Raw genomic sequence first — 20,744 nt, forward strand, 5'->3', positions numbered from 1 at the left:
CTGGAATTCTCCAATGTGCTATACCTTGCCACCACTATCAGTGAGAATGGAGAAGTTGGCACACAGCCAAATCTCCATTCACTGCAGCAGGACCAGAGAATCTCAGCTGCAGACGAGGTTGGAGAATCTGGCCTAATGTCTCATGCATGTCATGCAGATCCAATTAACTGGGAAGCAAGGGAACTTTTAGCAGTTAATTGTGGGTTTTCATTTAGCAACAAACTTGATCTTGTATAAACATGCATGTTTATATAGGTTGTGACTTGAAAGATTAGCACAGCAGATATGATGTAGAAACTGCTGGGGTTTTTACAGACTGTAGGTTGAGAAGAAAATTGTGAACAGGTGTGTTTATGAAGTCTCTGCGTGGCCTAGAATATTAGTGCCTAAAAAGGGCACTAGAGTTGATCAAAAATTTGGAATCCTGAGTTTTATAAATAGAGACATCGAGTTTAAAAGCCTGAAATTATTCTAATTGTAAAGAAAACTCTAGTTTGGCCTCAGCTGGAGTGTTGTTGTAACTTTTGAGCAGTTTCAGGTAGGAAACATTTTATTTAAAATATTTTAAGTTCCAAATCTTCGATTTACATGAGTCATGAATGACAGAAAAAAGGCCTGAGTAAGATACCCAGTCTGAGAGTCTGTGCAGACTCGATGGGCCAAATGGCCTCCTCTGCACTGTAGGGATTCTATGAAATAAGACACAAAATCCAAATTAACCCTTGCCATTGGTTAGAATCGTTTGGAACAAACATCTATGCACAGCAATAACATGTTGCAGGTGGTAACAACAAGGAAAGTGTTGGACTTCTGCTCCTCGATGGGAAGAAGTCCCACCCTTGAATTGGTTAGCAGCTCTTCCAGTCCTGACAGCTGTTGGGGGTGCTGCTGGATTGCAAGCAGGCCAAGGATGAAGGCCACGATGACTTGGTTAAAGAGACATTGGTTTGGAAGGGGGCAGGCACCTTGGAGAGGTGGGAGTGTGGGTTGTGTAGTGCAGGTGGGGAGAAAGGAAGGGCAGTGCATCTGGTTGAAAGGGTTGAAGAGATGTACTGGAATGCTTTCAAGGTTGAGGAATTACAGTTATATCGGTAGACGAGCGAAGCTGGGATTGTACTTGTCAGAGCAGAGGAGGCTGAGGAGATTTGATAGTGTTCAAAGTAAACACAGTAATTATTAATGTAACAAAATGTCCCAAGGCAAATTATAAAACAAAATGATACCAAGGCACAGAAGGAGATACTGGGTCAGATGACTAAAAGCTTAGCCAAAGGGAGAGGTTTTAACAACTGCCTTAAAACAGGAAAGTAACTAAAATCTGTATCCAGTGCCTGAAGGATCAATTACCAATGGCGTAGATTTAAGGTGATCGGCAAAAGAACGTGAAGCACCATGAAATATTTTGTGCAATGTGAGATTTGTATTTGGTATGCACAGTCTGGTAAGGTGATGGATGCAAATTCAACAGTCACCTTCGAAAGGGAATTGGATTAAAAGTTAAGAGAAAAAAGTGGTAGGAGAATGGGAGAAGAAGTGGGGAAGTGAGACTAACAGACTTGCTTTTAGAAATAACCAGTGCAGAGATCTGTGCTCTAATATTCTATGAAGGGAAAGTCAGAAATGGACAATGTAAAAGGGAGACACGGGTGAAAATTGGAAGCATGAATTTTTAAAAATTCATTTTTGGGATGTGGGCATCACTAGCTAGGCCAGCATTTATTGCCCATCCCCAATTGCCCTTGAGAAGATGGTGGTAAACTGCTGTAGATACACCATGCTGTTGGGGAGCAAGTTCCAGGATTTTGACTCCGAGACAGTGTATGAATGGCAATATAGTTCCAAGTCAGGATGATGTGCAACTTGGAAGAGAACTTGTCATTCTAGATGGTATCAGTCGCAGGTTTGCAGGGTGTTATCTAAGGTGTCTTGATGAGTTCCTGCAGTACATCTTGTAGATGGTACGCAATGCTGCCATTGAGCATTTGTTGAAGGGATGCCAGTCCCAGTGAAGCGGGCTGCTTCGTCCTGGATGCTGTCAAGTTGCTTTTGTGTTGTTGGAGCTGCATTCATCCAGGCAAGTGCAGAGTATTCCATCATACTCCTGACTTGTGCTTCGTTTTAATTTAATTTGATTTATTATTGTTAGACATATTGGTATACGGTGAGAAGTATTGTTTTTGTGTGCTGTAAGACAAAGTATACTGTTCATAGAGTACATAGGGAAGAAGGAAAGGAGAGGGTGCAGAATGTAGTGCTACAGTCATAGCTAGGGTGTAGAGAAAGATCAACTTTAAGGTAGGAGCATTCAAAAGTTTGATGGCAGCAGGGAAGAAGCTGTTCTTGAATTGGTTGGTATGTAATCTCAGACTTTTATATCTTTTTCCCAATGGAAGAATGTGGAAGAGAGTATATCTGGGGTGCTGGGGTCCTCGAATATACTGGCTGCTTTTCTGAGGCAGCGGAGAGTGTAGACAGAGTCAATGGATGGAAGGCTAGTTTCCGTGATGGACTGGGCTATGTTCACAACCCTTTGTAGTTTATTGTGGTTTTGGTCCGAGCAGGAGCCATACCAAGCTGTGGTACATCCAGAAAGGATGCTTTCTATGGTGCATCTGTAAAAGTTGGTGCAAATCATAGCAGGCATGCTGAATTTCCTTAGCTTCCTGAGAAAGTAGAGACTTTGGTGGGCTTTCTTAACAATAACATTGGCGTGGAGGGACCAGGACAGGTTGGTGATTTGGACACCAAGAAACTTGAAGCTTGTGACCATTTCCACTTCATCTCCGTTGATGTTGAGAGGGGCATGTCTCATCATTGTTTGAGATCCGACCCACTATGGTGGCATCATAGTAAACTTGAATATCGAATTGGAGGGGAATTTGGCCACACAGTCATAGGTGTGTGAGGAGTAAAGGGCTGAGGGCACAGCCTTGTGGGGCACCGGTGTTGAGGAAAATCGTGGAGGAGGTGTCATCCTTACTGATTACGGTCTGAGGATTAGGGAACATAAAAACTAGAAGCAGGAGTAGGCCATTCGGCCCTTCGAGCCTGCACAGCCATTCGTTTTGATCACGACTGATTATCAAATTTAATATCCTGATCCCCCTCCCCCCACATATCTCTTGATCCCTTTGGCCCTAAGAGCTGTATCTAATTTCTTCTATAGGGAGCTCCAACATAACACTTTACTTCCAACAGCAATTTTATTTGAAAATCTTATTGATCCAAATAATATGAATTTAAATGTTCTAATTCAGGTTTCGGGTAGCATCTTACAAAATCTGTGCCTGAATTGTTTTTCCTAACAGTCCTACCTTCCCTTTTGATAGGATCTCTGTTATTCATCAACTCATTGGCCCGAACAGTGAAATGCATTGAATCAAATGGAAAGCTCAGATATTGTGTCCTTGTATCGTAAATGGGCATAAGTTTCTTGTATTATAAATTCTTCACTGCAGAGGAGGTTGGGGAGATGCAAGCCTCCACATTCCTAGTGTCATATGAATAACCATTCTTGCCTTTGAGAAATTTCATAGCTTCTGAAAGGGGTGCGGATAGAATTTTTAAAATGGTGTATGTAAAATGTGTGTCCCTGGAAGAGTTGAGGAAACTGAATATTGTAAGAATTGCTTTGATAATTAATTATCCTCGGGATTATAGTAAAAATTATCCCAGGGTATCACTAGTTATTGCTCACAGATGCAGGTATCTCCTTGCCATTATTTACTACCACTCGACCAATTTCCTGTTCATGCAATGAGGTTTTCTCTCTGGTTTCATAAGCTTGAATCCTGTGCAGCCAAGTGCTCACATACCCTACCACCTTTTTAATTTTAGCTAATCAGAGTAAGCATTGATTTATAAAGGGATGAATCTGTTTGAATTATTTGAAGTGAATAAAGTAGTAGACAAGGAAATGCCTATGGATCCCATTTATATGGACTGCGAGAAAGCATTCAATGTAATACCACATAAGAGACTGTTGCTTGAAGTGGAAGCTGAAGGCAGATTTAAAAATTAGCAGTGTGGAAAGAGACCAAGTAAGAAAAATATTCTAATTGGGAGTTTTTAAAAAAAAGTAAAGTTGGCTTGCATCCTGTTCACTTCCGTTTATCCCATGTTTGGTGCGATTGTTTCAAATGATTCATCTGTCTTGGATGTCCTTTACTTATAGGGTGTTTGTTTACAGTTGAAGATTTGGAACTCCTTTTACTCCAGCAACAGGCAAGAATGCAAACTATATAACTCAGTTATATCAGATCCTGGCCACCGAGTCACTGAACATAGGCTTTGAGACTAACGTAATGTTCTCTTGAAGCAAAAAGTGAGAGACATAGCACGACATTACTGAAAAGAGTGTGGCTTGTTTCACATGGGCTCCAAAGGATCACCATACCCCTGGTAGTTGTTTGTATAGTGCTGTGTTCCAAAAAGCACAGAATTACATGAGTTTATCAATTCATTGCCTCTGGCCTTTCTGGATCATGGATATGAGGAGCCATTGTTTTGAAAAGATACACTTACTGCATGTTTTATGATCTGATGCAAGTTTACAGAATAGAAGATGGTCTTTTGAGCCATCCCATCTGTGTTTTCATCTACCAAAACAAAATGATTTGAGTTGCGATGGGTAGTGATTCTTTACTGTAAGTAGCTCAACGACCATGTTTTGATCTTTTAATATCCTGCGTACATAGATTGAGATTTCTACACAGAATGTTCACTTCAAAATACTTATTCTGTTGCTTTTCTAAATTTCCAGGTGCATTGACAACAAATGGCATCAGTGCAGACACTAGTACTGAGATTGGAAGAGCGAAGAACTGTCTGAGTCCTGAGGATATTATTGACAAATATAAGGAAGCCATTACTTACTTTGGCAAGGTAATCTTGAAATAGTGCACTGTACAATACTGGAATATGTTGTCTCAAATTGGACCTCATGTATATTCCAATTTGAAAGAGAAAAGTAAATCCTTGTGTCAGAATGAGATGGTTGGCTTATCAAATAACATCTCAGTTGTTCCCTTTGAAATTGGTCTGAACAGTCCCAGGTGTGATGGGATTCTGTGACTAGCTCTCTAGGCATAATGAGGTTTAAAGGGAGGATTCTAGAATCATAGAATCCTACAGTGCAGAAAGAGGCCATTCGGCCCATCGAGTCTGCACCAACCACAATCCCACCCAGGCCCGATCCCCATATATTTACCCACTAATCCCTCTAACCTATGCACCCCGGGACACTAAGGGGCAATTTAGAATGGCCAATCAACCTAGCCCGCACATCTTTGGACTGTGGGAGGAAACCGGAGCACCCGGAGGAAACCCGCACAGACACAGGGAGAATGTGCAAACTCCACACAGACAGTGACCCGAGCCGGGATTCGAACCCAGGTCCCTGGAGCTGTGAAGCAGCAGTGCTAACCACTGTGCTACCATGCCGCCTGAGGTGTGATGTTCCAAAAACTGAGAAAATAAGTATTTTGTCCTTGACTCCTGGCAATAGCTCTCAGACAGAGGGTCGATCCTGTAATCATAAAACCATAAGATGTAGGAGCAGAATTAGTCCATTTGGCCCATCGGGTCTGCTCCGCCATTCGATCATAGCTAATATGTTTCTCAACCCCATTCGCCCGCCTTTTCCCTGTAACCAGTCGAGAACCTACCTATGTCATAAATACATTCAATGAACTGGCCTCCACAGCCTTCAGTTGCAATGAATTCCACAGATTCACCACCCTCTGGCTGAAGAAGTTCCTCGATATGTTGGTTCTAAAGGGTCGTCCCTTTCCTCTGAGGCTGTGCCCTCGGATACTAGTCTCTCCGACTAATGGAAACATCTTCTCCACGTCCACTCTATCCAAGTCTTTCAGTTTTCTGTAAGTTTCAGTGCGATCACCCCTCATCCTTCCATACTCCATTGACTACAGACCCAGAGTCCTCAAACATTCCTCAAAAGTCAAGGCTTTCATTCCTGGGATCATTGTCATGAACCTGCTTTGAACCTTCTCCAAGGCCAGCACATCCTTCCTTAGATATGGGGCCCAAAATTGCTCTCAATATTCCAAATGTGTCCTGACCAGAGACTTGTAGAGCCTCAGCAGTTCATCCCTGCTCTTGTATTCTACCAACCTCATGCCATTTAACAGTAGCCATGTAGTAGGACAGATCATAATGGAATAAATAATGGGAGCTTGTCAGAAAGGTATAGTGATAATCATAGGAGATTTTAGAGTGCATGCAATCTGCGAAAATCAGATGTAAAAGGTAGCCCAGATGAGGAATTCATGTAATGTTTTCAGGATAGTTTCTTAGAACAGCTCATTCTGGCACCAGCCAGAGAGCAGGCTAGAGTAGAGCTGGTATTGTGCAATGAACTAGAATTAAATAATGACTTCATAGTGAATGCACTAGATAGCATTGATCATTATATGATTGAATTTTACACTCTGTTTGAGAGAGGGAAGAATGGTTCCAGAACTACTATTTCAAACTTAAATATGGGCAATTATGAGGGCTTGAAAAAGGGCTAGCGAAGTGACCTGGCAATTAGGTTAAGAGGTGAATTGATTCCTCATTCCTTCAGCCTATGTTCTCAAAGTCTATTAATATCCTCATGGCAGTTCACAATACTTGCAAACTTTGTGTCATCTTGAAATGTTGAAAGAAGGGGGGGGGGGGGGCACGGTGGCACAGCGGTTAGCACTGCTACCTCATAGCGCCAGGTCACTGTGTGGAGTTTGCACATTCTCTCTGTCTGCGTGGGTTTCCTCCTGGTGCTCCGGTATAGTCCAAAGATGTGTGGGTGAGGTTGATTGGCCAAGCTAGTGTCGGGGTATTAGGAGGGTAAATATGAGGGGTGATGCAAATAGGGCCTGGGTGGGATTGTGGTCAGTGAAGACTCGATGCGCCGAATGGCGGCCTCCTGCACTGTAGGGATTCTATTGTATGAAAAGCAGTGGTCTGAGGACTAACCCCTGGGGAATCCTACTGTATATCTTCCTGCAGCCTGAGAAACAACTGTCAACATTGTCACTCATATCATTGCTGTTACCTACCCTTTTACTCTGTTGGCTTTAACTTCACTGACAAGCCTGTTATCTATCATTTTGTAAAACACCTTTTGAAAGTTCATGTACACCACATCAACTGCATTACCCTCATCAACTATCAACATCCTGGGGGTTACTATTGACCAGAAACTGAACTGGACGAGCCAGAAAATACTGTGGCTACCAGAGCAGGTCCAAGGCTCAGAATCCTGTGGTGAGTAACTCGTTCCTGACTCCCTAAAGCCTGACCACCATCTACAAGACACGAGTCAAGAATGTGATTAAATGCTCTCCACTTGCCTGGCTGAGTGTAGCTCCAACAGCATTCAAGAAACTTGACACCATCCAGGGCAAAGCAGCTCACTTGATTGCTACCCTTCCACAAACATTCAATCCCTCCAGCACGAATGAACTGTGGCAGCCATGTGTATGATCTACAAGATGCACTGCAGGAACTCAACCAAGGTTCCTTAAGCAGCACCTTTCAAACCCATGACCACGACCATCTAGAAGGACAAGAGCAGCAGATACCTGGGAACATTGCCACCTGGAGGTTCCCCTCCAAATCACTCACAGTCCTAACTTGGGAATATATCGCCATTCCTTTACTGTCGCTGGGTCAAAATCTTAAATTCCCTCTCCAACAGCACTGTAGGTGTACCTACACCTTGGGGACTGCACTGGTTCAAAAAGGCAGCTCACCACCACCTTCTGAAGGGCAACTAGGGACGGGCAATAAATGCTGGTCTTGTCCACAACCCATAAGTGAATTTTCAAAAAATTCTCTTTAACAGTAACTGGTACAGTCCTTAGAAATATTAGCATGCAGAGGGATGTAGGCATGCAGCTCCACAGTTCCCTGAAGGCAGCAACTCGGGTGGACAAGGTGGTCAAGAAGGCATATGGCATGCTGGCCTTCATCAATCGGGGCGTTGAGTATAGGAATTGGAAAATCATGTTGCAGCTGTATACGACTTTGGTTAGGCCTCATTTGGATATTGTGTACAATTCTGGTCATCACACTACTGGAAGGATGTTGATGTGTCGGAAAGAGGTTTACCAGAATGTTGCCTAGTTTGGATGATATGGACTATGAAGAAAGGTTGAACAAATTTGGATCGTTTTCAGTGTAGCATCAGAGGATGAGTCTGATAGGTTTACAAGATTATGACAGGCTTGGAGAAATGGATAGTCAGAGTCTTTTTTCCCAGGGTCGAAGGGTCAATTATTCGGGGGCATAGGTTGAAAGTGGGAGGGGGAAAGTTTAAAAGAGATGTAAGGGGCACATTTTTCTCAGAGGGTGGTGAATCCCTGCGACGCGCTGCCGGAGAAGGTCATGGAAGCAGATTCTGTAACAACGTACAAGAGGCATCCGGATAGATACATGAATAGGCAGGGAATAGAGGGATATATCACATAGAAGCAAGAAAATATTAGATTAGAGAGGCATCTGTGTTGGCACAGACTTGGTGGGCTGAAGGGCCTGTTCCTGTGCTGTACTGTTCTTTGCTCTTTTACCTCCAAAGAAACTAAAAAAATCCAGTTAATTGAACACAGTTAACCTTTACCAAATCTGTTTGCTTTCCTCAATTAATCCACATCTGTCCAAGTGGCTTAATGTTGTCCTACATTACCTTTTCTAAAAGTGTTCCCACTGCAGAGGTTAAATTGAGTGGCCTGGAGTTATGCTCACATAACTCCAGCAACTACATAAAAACGATCCTTTTTGCAATTCTCCAGTTCTCTGGTACAACCATTGTATCTATGGAATATTGGAAGAATGTGGTCTATCCATCCTCCATTTCCACATTTGTTTCCCTTACCATCTTTGAATGCATCATCAGATCCTCGTGAGCGTAACAAATTGAAGTACAGGCAGCCTTTCTAATACCTTTATTTTATGAAGCTTTTGCCCATCCAGCACTTTAATGACCTCTTGCTTCGCCAAGGCTCTGACAGTATGATAATCTTTAGTGAAAACATAAAGTACTCAATAGACAGTACTCATTGAGTACTTCATTGATACATAGAAAATAGGAGGAAGTGTAGACCATTTGACCCTTCTTTGCTTGCTCCAGGGCATCCTTTCTCTCCAAAGCTAATCTCCTTAATCATTTCGGGCACCTCTTCCTTCCTTCCCTATCTTGCCTCAACACCATTGTCCACGGGTATTTAGTACCCAATAAGTGATCTATTGCCACATTCGGGTCATTATCATTGATTTACGCCTGGTATAGGTAGTTAAATCAGCTAAGTGTGGATGCACTTTTAATACCTCAATTATATGGATGCAATGGATAAATTTAATTTGAAGCCCTGTTTTGATATCTGGGATAACCTTTATGAAAGTAAAGTGGCTTCTGTTTTAAATTCACAATTGGTTGTCAGTACTGTTCATTTTGTCAAAATGAATTATTCAAATTTAAAAGCTTGACTAAATGTAGGTCACTAGTGTCTTAAAAATCTGTCACGGGTTCAAGGTGAGGGGGGCAAGGTTCAACACAGATGTCAGGGGGACGTATTTTACGCAGAGGGTGGTGGGGGCCTGGAATGCACTCCCAAGCAAGGTGATTGAGGCGGACACACTGGGATCGTTTAAGACTTATCTATAGATAGCCACATGAACAGACTGGGAATAGAGGGATACAAACGAATGGTCTAGTTGGGCACATGAGCGGCGCAGGCTTGGAGGGCCGAAGGGCCTGTTCCTGTGCTGTATTGTTCTTTGTTCTTTTGTTGGAGCCTTTTGTATTGTAGAGATGTTTTAAGCTACCACAGAAACTACTTGCCTGCACTTTAACAGGCAAATTCATGTAGTTCAGATCATAGGATTATTACCTGTGCATCCCTTTTAATTGACCTAGCCTAGTGCCGAGTAGAATAAGCAAGTTGTCTGTTGTTCTTCACCTGTAGAGGTATAAAGTGTAATGCAAAAACAGAAACCACAGCAAATCTGATAGCATCTATGGAGAGAATAGAGTCAGTATTTTGATTCAGGATGACCCTTCAGAGCTGAAGGCAAGGAAAATTCGACAAGATTTATACTGAGGGTTGAGGAGGGTGGTGTAATTGATTGGGATGGCATAGACAAAAAGACAAAGGTAATGTGAATGGTGCCAAAAGTGTCCATTGAGAGATCAGAATGTGTAAATGGCAGAACAAAGATGCAGAGTGTAGGAGAGTGGAAGATCGCCTTAGCGGGACAGGGAGGAGGTGAGATTTTAGAAGTGGAAAAATTAAAAAAAAGTAATAAAATGGATTAATTTGATGAAAAGAAGAAATAAAATAAAATAAATGGAAATGTGGTGGAGAAGAAAGTTCATGCTTGGAGGTTGTTGAACTTGATGTTCAGTCTGGTCTGACCTTCGGTCTGTCTGTGAGCAGACCTAAACCTTCCTGTCGCTTGTCATTTCAACATAGCACCCTGCTGTCCTGTCCACATGTCTGTCTTTGGCCTTTTGCAATGTTCCAGTGAAGCTGAAATTTTCCAGCATTATCTGTTTTTGTTTCTGATTCCAGCTTCTACTGAAGCTATTTTGTTTTGATCTATAGAATGTTAAACTTTTGTAAAGCACTTGATTGAGATCTGACTGGTAATTAAGCAAAATTTCTATAAATACAGTAAAGGTGGATTAATTCATATGGCACAGAGATTGAGGAGTCGAATTGCAGCTGGCTGGTTGATTTGCATTTTGAAGCATATGTGATAGTTAGTAGTATGACCAGGGATGTTATTATCATGAAGAAAGCTTAATGTTTTATGTGACAAACAGAAGGGATAGCCTTCTATCTTCTCGCATCATTTCTGGAGTAAACCTGAACTTGCTTTTCATTATAAAAGACATGGTTTGAAAAGGTGCAATGACCCCTGCTGTTTCAGAACAGTATGTATATACTTAGAACTACAGAGCACAAATATAGTTATGCACATTTCATTCAAATACTACTTGCTGTTACTTAGTGGCCTAAGGGATAAGTTTCTTGGAAATTTTTGAATTTAAGAATTAAATGTTATTGACCAGTTAGTTGTAAAAAAAAAAGTTTATAACTTTAGAATTTGATTTATTATCCAATAAAGTAAGAAACAGGAAATATTTAGGTTGTTCATATTCAGTAGGTGAGTACTTTGTCAAAGCAATTTGGAGTCTCTATTCTCTTCATTGAGGGTACTCCTTTATATCTGAAGAGGCAGAATAGCAAAACAGTTTTGTACAATGTAAAGTTCCCAGATTTCAAACTCTATTTCCTTTCTCTACTGAGCAATTCCAACTTTTTGTTCCTCCAAAAGGAATGCCAAATAATTCCAACTTTCCCAGGCTCCAAAGACACTCTCCTTCGTTCCTTCTGTTGTTCTGTTTCTACCTGACTTTGCAAAGGCAATTTTGCCTTCTAACTTACTAACGTTATGGAACTGTCCTCCTTCTGATTTTGATGCTGGTTTCAGCAACAAATTCATAGTCAGATATGTCCTGGAACAGCAAATTAACAATTGCATTGCAAGACTTCAAACATTCTGCCTGACTGAATAGAAACTGAAGAGACTTGACCAAGACTGTGCCTCTACTTGCTGCAATTTTGCATTAAAATATTATTGAAAATACAACCAGACTTGCTGGGGTATGAAATAATTACATGGTGATCAAATATAGCTCAATCGGATGTGCTCTCCACAGGCACAGGGTCCATCATTACCAAATATCTTACTAGTTTGAAGATTTCGCAACATGTAGATTAATCTGCTGACTGCAAAACTTCACAATAGAAATCATCCATCTTTCGATGTACTACTGAATATTTCTAAAATCAGTCCCTGAAATCGTACACCAAATTTTGATGCTGTTGGTGGGGATGTTGTGAGCAATTTTTTACAAATGATCTGTCAGTTCAAATTTAAAGAGCATAAATATTTTATTTTTTATCAATTAGCATGTGATTTTTATTAGATGGCTGCTTGTATTTACTTAGTGACGGAATTTCTGTGCAATGCAAAATAATTTACTATATTACTTACAGTACAAAAATGCTGGAGTGATTGAGCTGGAAGCTTGTGTAAAGGCAGTTCGGGTGCTTGCTATTCAGAAGAGAAGCATGGAAGCATCTGAGTTCCTTCAGAATGCTGTGTACATCAATCTTGGCCAGGTAAAGTTTTCTATCCTTCTGCATTGCTTTTGCTTTATGGAAATCCCTTCTGATTGTGTCCTGATTTTCTTAACTAATTTTGAGTAACTAAGGGATGCTAGTATAATGGTAATGTTATTGGGTGAGCAATCCAGAGACCTGAATTACTGCTACTAGATTTGCAGAAACCCATCTGGTTCACCAATGTCCTTCAGGGATCTGGCCTATATGTGAATCCAAACGGACAGCAATGTGGTTGACTCTTAACTGCCCTCTTAGTGGCTTGCTGGTCATTTCAATATAACAAAATGCTACAAAAAAGTTGAATAAGATAAAACTTGGTAGATCACCTGGCATCAACTGAGGCACCAGAAATGGCAAGGCACACCCTGCCCAGTTGACACTGCAAAGTCCTCCCCATTAGCATCTGGGGATTTGTGCCAAAATTGAGTGTGTCCCCACAGACTTGGCAAACAACAGTGTGACATTGTCATACTCACCAGATTATACCCTAAAGCCAATGCCCCAGAGGGCACTCCATCGCCATTCCTGGTTATGTTCTGTCCCATGGATGGAACAGAATCATGATGTGGACAGAGATGATGACACATTGGTATACAGTAAGGAAGGAGTATTCCTGAGAGTCCTTAACAATTGGACCTCATGAGGCCTCATTGCATTAGTGGACAAGGAAATCTGTTGATTACCACCTACCACCCTCTTTTTGCTGATGAACCAGTGCTTCTTTGCGTTGGAAGAAGCACCGAGGATGGCAAGGGCATGTAATTTACTTGGTGGAGAACATCATTGTCCCATCACCAAGAGTGGCTTGGTTGCATCACCACTGACTGAACTGGCCTACGCCTGTTGGTAGGAGTCAATACGAGGGAAATATCTTGCCCTCACCAATCTTCAAGTATCAAGCTTCAGGTTTCTAGGTGTCCAGATCACCAACAACTTGTCTTGGTCCCCCCATGCTGATGTTTATTGTTAAGAAAGCCTGTCAACGCCTCTACTTTCTCAGGATGCTAAGGAAATTTGGCATGTCCGCTACGACTCAACAATTTTTGCAGTTGCACTGTAGAAAGCATCCTTTCTGGTTGTATTACAGCTTTGTATGGTTCCTGCTCTGACAAGATCACTACAAAGGGTTGTGAATGTAGCCCAGTACATCTTGCAAACCAGCCTCCCATCATTGACTCTTCCTGCTGCCTCAGAAAAGCAGCCAGCATAACCAAGGACCCCCCCCCCCCCCCCCCCCCCCCCCCCAACCTTGAACACACTCTCTTCCACCTTCTACTGTTGGGAAAGAGATACAAAAGTCTAAGATCATGTACCAACCAACTCAAGAACAGTTTCTTCCATGTTGCCATCAGACTTTTGAATGGACTTCGCATATATGACTGTAACACTATATTCTGAACTCTCTCTTTTCCTTCTCCCCATGTACTCTGAGCGATATGCTGTATAGCGCGCAAGAAACAATATACTTCACTGTATCCCAATTCATGTGACAATAAATCAAATCTACCTGCAGATGCATCTGTCCCCATGATCATATTGGTAGGAGTAACCAACACACAATCTTTGTGGAAATTAAGTCCTGTCTTCACATTGTAGATAACCTACAGCATGATTTGTGGAACTACCACTGTGCTAAATGGAACAGATTTAGTAGTTCAAAACTGGGAATCCATGAGGCGACTGTGAGCCATCATTGTATTCAATCAAAATTTGTAACCTCTTAGTTCAGCACATCCCACACGTGATCATCAAGCCAGGCGATTAACCTTGTCTCAATGAAGAGTGTAGGAGAGCATGTGAGGAACAACAGTTGGCATAGGTAAAAAGTGACAATATGTTGAAGCCTCAATACAGAACTATTAATGTTAAACAGTGGTAGCAGCACGCATTGACCAGAAACTGAACTGGGTTAGCCATATTAATACTGTACCTACAAGAGCAGGTTAGAGGCTGGGAATTCTGTTAAGATTAACTCACTCCGTGATTTGCTCATGATTTCCCCAAAGCCTATCCATAACTACAAAGGTAACAGATGCACGCCACGGTAGCACAGTGGTTAGCACTGCTGCTTCACGGTGCCAGAGATCCGGGTTCGATTCCCGGCTTGGGTCACTGTCTGTATGGAATTTGCATGTTCTGCCCGTGTCTGCGTGGGTTTCGTCCGGGTGCTCCGGTTTCCCCCCTCATTCTGAAAGACGTGCTGGTTAGGTGCATTGACCCAAACAGGCGCCAGACTGTGGCGACTAGGGGAATTTCACAGTAACTTCATGACAGTGTTAATGTAAGCCTTACTTGTGACTAATAAATAAACTTTAATTTATGCACGGGAACACGATCACCTGCAAGCTGCGCACCATACTGACTTGGAACTCTATTGCCGTTCCTTCTCTATTATTGGGTGAAAATCTTGAAACTTCCTTTCTAACAGCATTGTGAATGTACCTACACCACATAGACTGCAGCGATTCAAAAAGACTGCTCATTACCACCTTCTCAAGCACAGTTGAATGGGCAATAAATGCTGACCCAGCCAGAGACATCCTGTGAACAACTGATGAAAACAAGCCGAACTGTTCCAATGCAGCCACAGCCAACAATAGTAATGTCATTGAATGCTGAGAGGAGAGGTTTAGATTCTTCCTTGTTGGAGATAGTCACCTGGCACTTGTGTAACACACAGGTTGCTTGCCACTTAGTCCAAGCCAGAATACTGTCTAGGTCTTGCTGTATGTAGGCAAGGACTGCTTCAGTATCTGAGAAGTTCCAAGTAGTCATGTTTGTATAATCATTGTATGATCAAAATTGTCCAGGTCTCTAATCTGGTCACTTACCACCATCAGTCTACTCTGTCATCAACAAAGAAATGTGAAGTTACAATTAACTGTGCTATGAGGCAGCATTTACTGAACAACGTCCCGCTAAGTGGTGCTCGATTTGAGCTACTAGAGCTCCATGCCTAATTACAGCCTTGGATCTGTAGAAGTCATGTTAATATTGCAGTGTATTGCTCTTACCATGCCTATATTAATGTGAATGAAGAATATTGTTTTTTTTTTGTTAGAATGACGCAGTTGACTGGGTGATTCAATAATGTTTAAAGTTGAGTGAATGGGACAGGATTGATGGAAGCAAATGGTTTTTGTTAGTTTAAGGATTGGAATTGCTGCAAGATTAAATGCTAGAGGTTTAGAACAGAGAAGAAAAATAGATTTGCTACCTGTCTGAAAATCTCTCATTTTGGAAGCATTTTATAATTGCTATATCATCGTGTGCTATACTCACGAAACTTAATGAAGTGATCTATTTGTATGTTCATACTGAGTAATAAATTTTGTATGTGTTCAGTATTTTCTAGCTCCTACAATAATATAATCACTACTGTATCTTTTTGTAGCTTTCTGAAGAGGAGAAGATTCAGCGATACAGTGTGCTTTCTGAGTTGTATGACCTAATAGGTTTTCATCGTAAAGCTGTCTTCTTCAAACGTGTAGCTGCAATGCAATGTGTGACACCGTCAATTGTTGATCCTGGATGGAGAGCTTGCTATAAATTGTTGTTAGAAACGCTGTCTGGATATAGCTTGTCATTGGATCCCCAAGACTTCAACAAAGGTCAAATTTGTTTTCCAACTTTGCTATGTTTCCAAACTGAGAAGATTATAAGAAAAGGGCGGCATGATGGCACAGCGGTTAGCACTGCTGCCTCGCAGTGCCAGGGACCTAGGTTCGATTCCGGCCTTGGGTAACTGTCTGTGTGGAGTTTGCTCATTTTCCCCGTGTCTGCATGGCTTTCCTCTGGGTGCTCCCGTTTCCTCCCACACTCCACTCTCGGGTTGATTGGCCACGATAAATTGCCCCTTAGTGTCAGGGGGATTGGGAGGGTGGATGTATGGAGTTGCGAGGATAGGGCCTGGGTAGGATTGTTGTTGGTGCAGACTCGATGGGCTGAATGGCCTCCTGCACTGTAGATTCTATGATTCTAAAAGGGAGCAGAAGTAGGCCATTTGGCCAATCAAATCTGCTCCTCTATTCAATAAAATCGTGACTGGTCTCAATTGTGGCCATAATTCTATTTTCCTGTCTGTTCCCCATAAGCTGCGACTCCTTTGCCGATCAAGAGCCTGTCTAACTCAGCCTTGAATATATTCACTGACCCAACCTCCACTGCATTCTGGAACAAGAGAATTCCAAAGATTAACAACTCTTAAGAGAGGAAATTCCTGCTCATCTCTGCTTTAAACTTTTATTAAATCTTTATTTTTAAACTGTGCTATGAGATCTAGATTCCCCCTTGTGAGGAAACATCCTCTTAGCATCTACTCTGTCAAGCCCCCTCAGAATCTTGTATGCTTCAATAAGATCACCTCTCATTCTTCTGAACTCCAATGAATGTTGGCTTAACCTGCTCAACCTTTCCCCATAAGACAACCCCTTCACCCCAGGGAGCAGTTTGTGAACTTTTTCTAAATTGCTTCCAATGAAACTGTGTCCTTTGAAGTAAGAAGATGAAAATTGTACACGGTACTCCAGTGATTGTCTCACCAATGTCCTTTACGGTTGTAACAAGGCTTTTCTACTTTTATATTCCATTCTCCTTGCAATAAAAGCCCACAGACCATTTGTCTTCCTTGTTACTTGCTGTAGCAGCATGCTAACAATTTGTGTTTCACGTGCAAGGGAAGCTGGACCCCCCTCAACTTCAGCATCCTGAAGCCTCTCTCTACTTGTATAACAATCTGCTTTATTGGCAAAGTGGACAAGCTTACATTTTCCTACATTTTGCTCCATCTGCCAGATATTTCCCCATTCACTTAACCAATCTAGATGTTAAAAACACAAGAGAAACATAAGATGTTTGCCATGAATAATATTTTCTCAGGTTACTGGGAATAGTGTTTTTAAAATCAACATTTTTAATGTGTTCATTAACAGTATCCAATAACCTTTGACCCTGAAACAGTACAATAAGGAAAACTTGTAATTTCCTTAAAATATCTATGGAATCTAATTGTTGAGTATTATAAATTTCAAATGAGCAGCCTGTAACTTTTGGTGTTTTATGAAACGTACAAAGCAGGAGTAGTTCACTCAGCCCTTTCAACTTGCACTGCCATTCAATAAAAACACGATTGATCTGACTGTAACCTTCTGCCTACCCTGGTAACCTTTCATTCCCTTATTTATCAAGAATATATCTACCTCTGCCTTGCAAACATTCTAAAACTCTACTTCCACTGCCTTTTAGGGAAGGGAATTCTAAAGACTCAGGAAAAAATGTCTTATCATCTCTGTCTTAAATGGGCAACCCTTTTTGAAACAGTGATTCCAGATTCTGTCATTGGAAGAAAGTTCTCCATATTGACCCTATCCACACCCCTCAATCTCATATATTTCAATCAAGTTGCCCTTTACTCTCCTAAATTAAATCTTCTCTGAACTGCTTTTCATATAATTACAACCTTCCTTAAGTAAGGAGACCGATACAGAACTCCAGATGTGGTCTCACTAGTGTTCTATACAACTGAAGTAATACCTCCTTATTTTTGTTATCAATTTCACTTGCAAAAATTATAACATTTCTATTAGCTTTCCTAATTACTACTTGTATCTGCATGCTCCCTTTTGTGATTCATGCACGAGGATACCCAGGTCCCTCCTAATCTCAGAGCTCTGCAATCTCTCACCATTTAGATAATATGCTATTTTCCATTCATCCTGCCCAAATGGACAATTTCACATTTGCCCACATTATACTCTAGTTCCAGATCTTTGCCAAATTATTCAACCTATCGACGTCATCTTTGAAGTCTCCTTTTGTCTTCATCACAAATAACATTCCTTCCTATCTTTGTATCATTAGCAAATTTAGCAAACGCACCCTTGATTCCTTCATCCAAGTCACTTATATAAATTGTAAAAGGTTGAGGGCACAGCACTGCACCCTGTGATGCACTACTAGTTGCATCCTGCCAACCAGAAAAAAATCCATTTATGCCTACCCTCTGTTTCCTGTTGGCCAGTCAATTTTCTATCCATGCTAATATGTTACCCCTATACCATAAACCCTGCTGTAGCATCTTTAATAATAGCTTCCAACATTTTCTCTGATAGATGGCCTGTGTATTCCTGCATTCTGTTCTCTCCCTTTTTGAATAAAGAAGTTGCATTTACTATCTTTCAATCTAATGGCACCTTTCCGGAATCCAGGGAATGCTGGAAATTGAAAACCAGTTCATCAACCATCTTTAGCCACTTCTTTTAAGACCCTGCAATAAAATCCATCAGGACTTGGGAATTTGTCAGCCTACAGCTCCAACAGTTTGCTGAGCACCATTTGCTTGGTGATTAGAATGTTCCTGAGTTTCTTCTTTCTATAGTACCAGTGCTCACTTGGTTAATTTTATTTAAAATATCTATAGAAACTCTTACTATCTGCCTTTATATTTCTATCCATCTTTCTGTCATACTTTAATTTTTCCCTTCCTATTACTTTTAGATTGGAAAATGTATTCTGCACATCTAAATTCAGAAATATTTGAGCTGTGAAGTTATAAATCTTCCCTTAGCTGTATTATGGATCTTGGCTGAAGTTAAACTGTGTATGCTATAGGCTGCAAATCAAATAGTTTGTTTAAAACATTACTATCTGTTTATTCAATGTTGCAGTGCCATGTCTAAGCATTTAAAGGATTTCAGAAAATTGTGAATATTTCAGTAAAAAGTAATCATACATATCCGATTGTTAAATCTGTTTCCTCTCCACCTTGTCTGACTCAATGTTTAGAGTTGACAACTTTATGCTCTTTCACCAACAACTATGTTGTCCACCTTTTGTGACACTTGCCTATAGTAGTATAATTTCTATCGATTGTAATGACCTTATCTACTGCACCAGCTTCTCCTCCTCTTCCTGTATCAGGCTGGCTTAACTCTCATCTCCTTGATCTTGGACAGCTCGGATGACGAAGTGACACATTTAATTCTTGTCTATCGCTACCTGGAACCACTGTACAATCCTATCTTTTAGAAAAAAAAACTCACTGTTCTGAATATACTTGGTATTTATAATGATATTCTTTTACACCTGGTTAATTCAAGGTTACATCGTATTGATGGTAACATTGTTTTGTTGAAGCAATTCTTCTAGGTTCTAATTAGTTTTGATTTACTAGCCTTTCCCCATCATTCAGTTTAATTTAGCTTTGCGTTACCACCTTTATGCTGGTACTCTATTTTTAAAATGCTACTCCAGCAATTTACAACACAACCAAAATTCAATCTGCCTCTTTTTTTTAAGGCCATGTTACTTGTGCCTGCTGCCTTTCATGACTGGTGTAAGTGCATATCAAGGTTCCTCTGCATTTCTACTTGATTTTAAAATATACTATTTAACATTGATTTCCTTACCCCAGTCACCATTCCATTGTATGTCTCAATGATGATCTTCTGTCTATACTTATTCTGATTTTAATTCTAAATTAAAATTGCAGGAGCCCATAAAGGCTGGCCGGCAGTACAAATGCGCTTACTACATGAGTTTGTTTATGCTTCAAGACGAATGGGAAATCCTGCTCTTGCAGTTCGTCATCTATCTTTCCTGCTCCAAACCATGCTTGATTTCCTCTCCGATCAAGGTAGAATGCAGTAATGCATCACATTCTTGCTTTATGTCTGGGTTAGTCTTGAGTAATTTTGAGTGAAGCAGTGAAGTTAAGAATGCCTGAGAGGAAAACAATGTCTAGTTTTATGTTATTTGACTGTCCTTTAAATCCAGCCTCGAGATCTAAGGAGTTTTAGAGTCAGCTGCAGCCGGAACCTTGTACCAAGTTTGGCTCAATACCTATGCTTTAATGTTTGTTTGGTTGTCTCCAAAGTTTGAGTGAGGAGGTCAGCTGTTTTCAACTGGATGATCTGGTGACCAATTATTTTTGAGTGAGGTTGACACTTGTTCCCATGTACAAAATCTCATTAATTGTTTTCAGAATATTGAAGGAGTTGTAACTGTGTGTTTGAATCTTGCAATTGGTTTGCAGCTCTCAAGAGAATAATCTAAATCTGCATCAGCTCCTGCAGTAGTTTTTTAAAAAAATATTATTTTCCAGTCTTATAACGTTTTCCTTACAATAAGTTAGGTAGAAGGAAATAAGTTAGAGAGAGGAAAACACGCGCACAGCTCATTCGTCTGTAATGTACTGTAATTTTTGCAAAAGATCCCCACCCAAAACATTAACTTATTTGTGTTCTCAACATATACTGCTTGATCTTTTGAATGTTTATAACTCTTCTGTTTTTTTGTTCAATATTTCTAGTATATACAAGGTTTTCGTTTTTTTGCATTGATTGGATGATGAATAGAAAAGATAATTGATATGGAGATGGAATGGTGGGAAAGAAAAGCTATGGGTTATTTGAGCCAATGAAAAAAGAGTTGCAGGACAAACAATTTGAGTAGAAGCTAGAAGCCAAGAATGTAGTTTAGTTTGGAAATTCGTATCATTTCAGAAGTTATAGCTAAGTAGAAAGGCAGCCAACAATTTAAGAAGCAATAAAT

General features: G+C 40.8%; 1 protein-coding gene across 1 annotated transcript in view; it reads left to right on the forward strand.

Annotated features, from left to right (window-relative positions):
- The window catches only part of trappc9 (trafficking protein particle complex subunit 9), a 353,332-nt gene that overhangs the window by 41,976 nt on the left and 290,612 nt on the right, over positions 1-20,744 (forward strand). Inside the window, exons 6-9 of the mRNA XM_078215491.1 lie at positions 4,763-4,884; positions 12,066-12,191; positions 15,589-15,805; positions 19,684-19,827. Of these exons, the coding sequence (XP_078071617.1) occupies positions 4,763-4,884; positions 12,066-12,191; positions 15,589-15,805; positions 19,684-19,827 (609 nt within the window). The remainder of the gene's footprint in view (positions 1-4,762; positions 4,885-12,065; positions 12,192-15,588; positions 15,806-19,683; positions 19,828-20,744) is intronic.

The sequence above is a fragment of the Mustelus asterias genome, chromosome 7 (assembly GCF_964213995.1).
Source record: "Mustelus asterias chromosome 7, sMusAst1.hap1.1, whole genome shotgun sequence".
In the NCBI taxonomy this organism is placed as follows: Eukaryota; Metazoa; Chordata; class Chondrichthyes; order Carcharhiniformes; family Triakidae; genus Mustelus; species Mustelus asterias.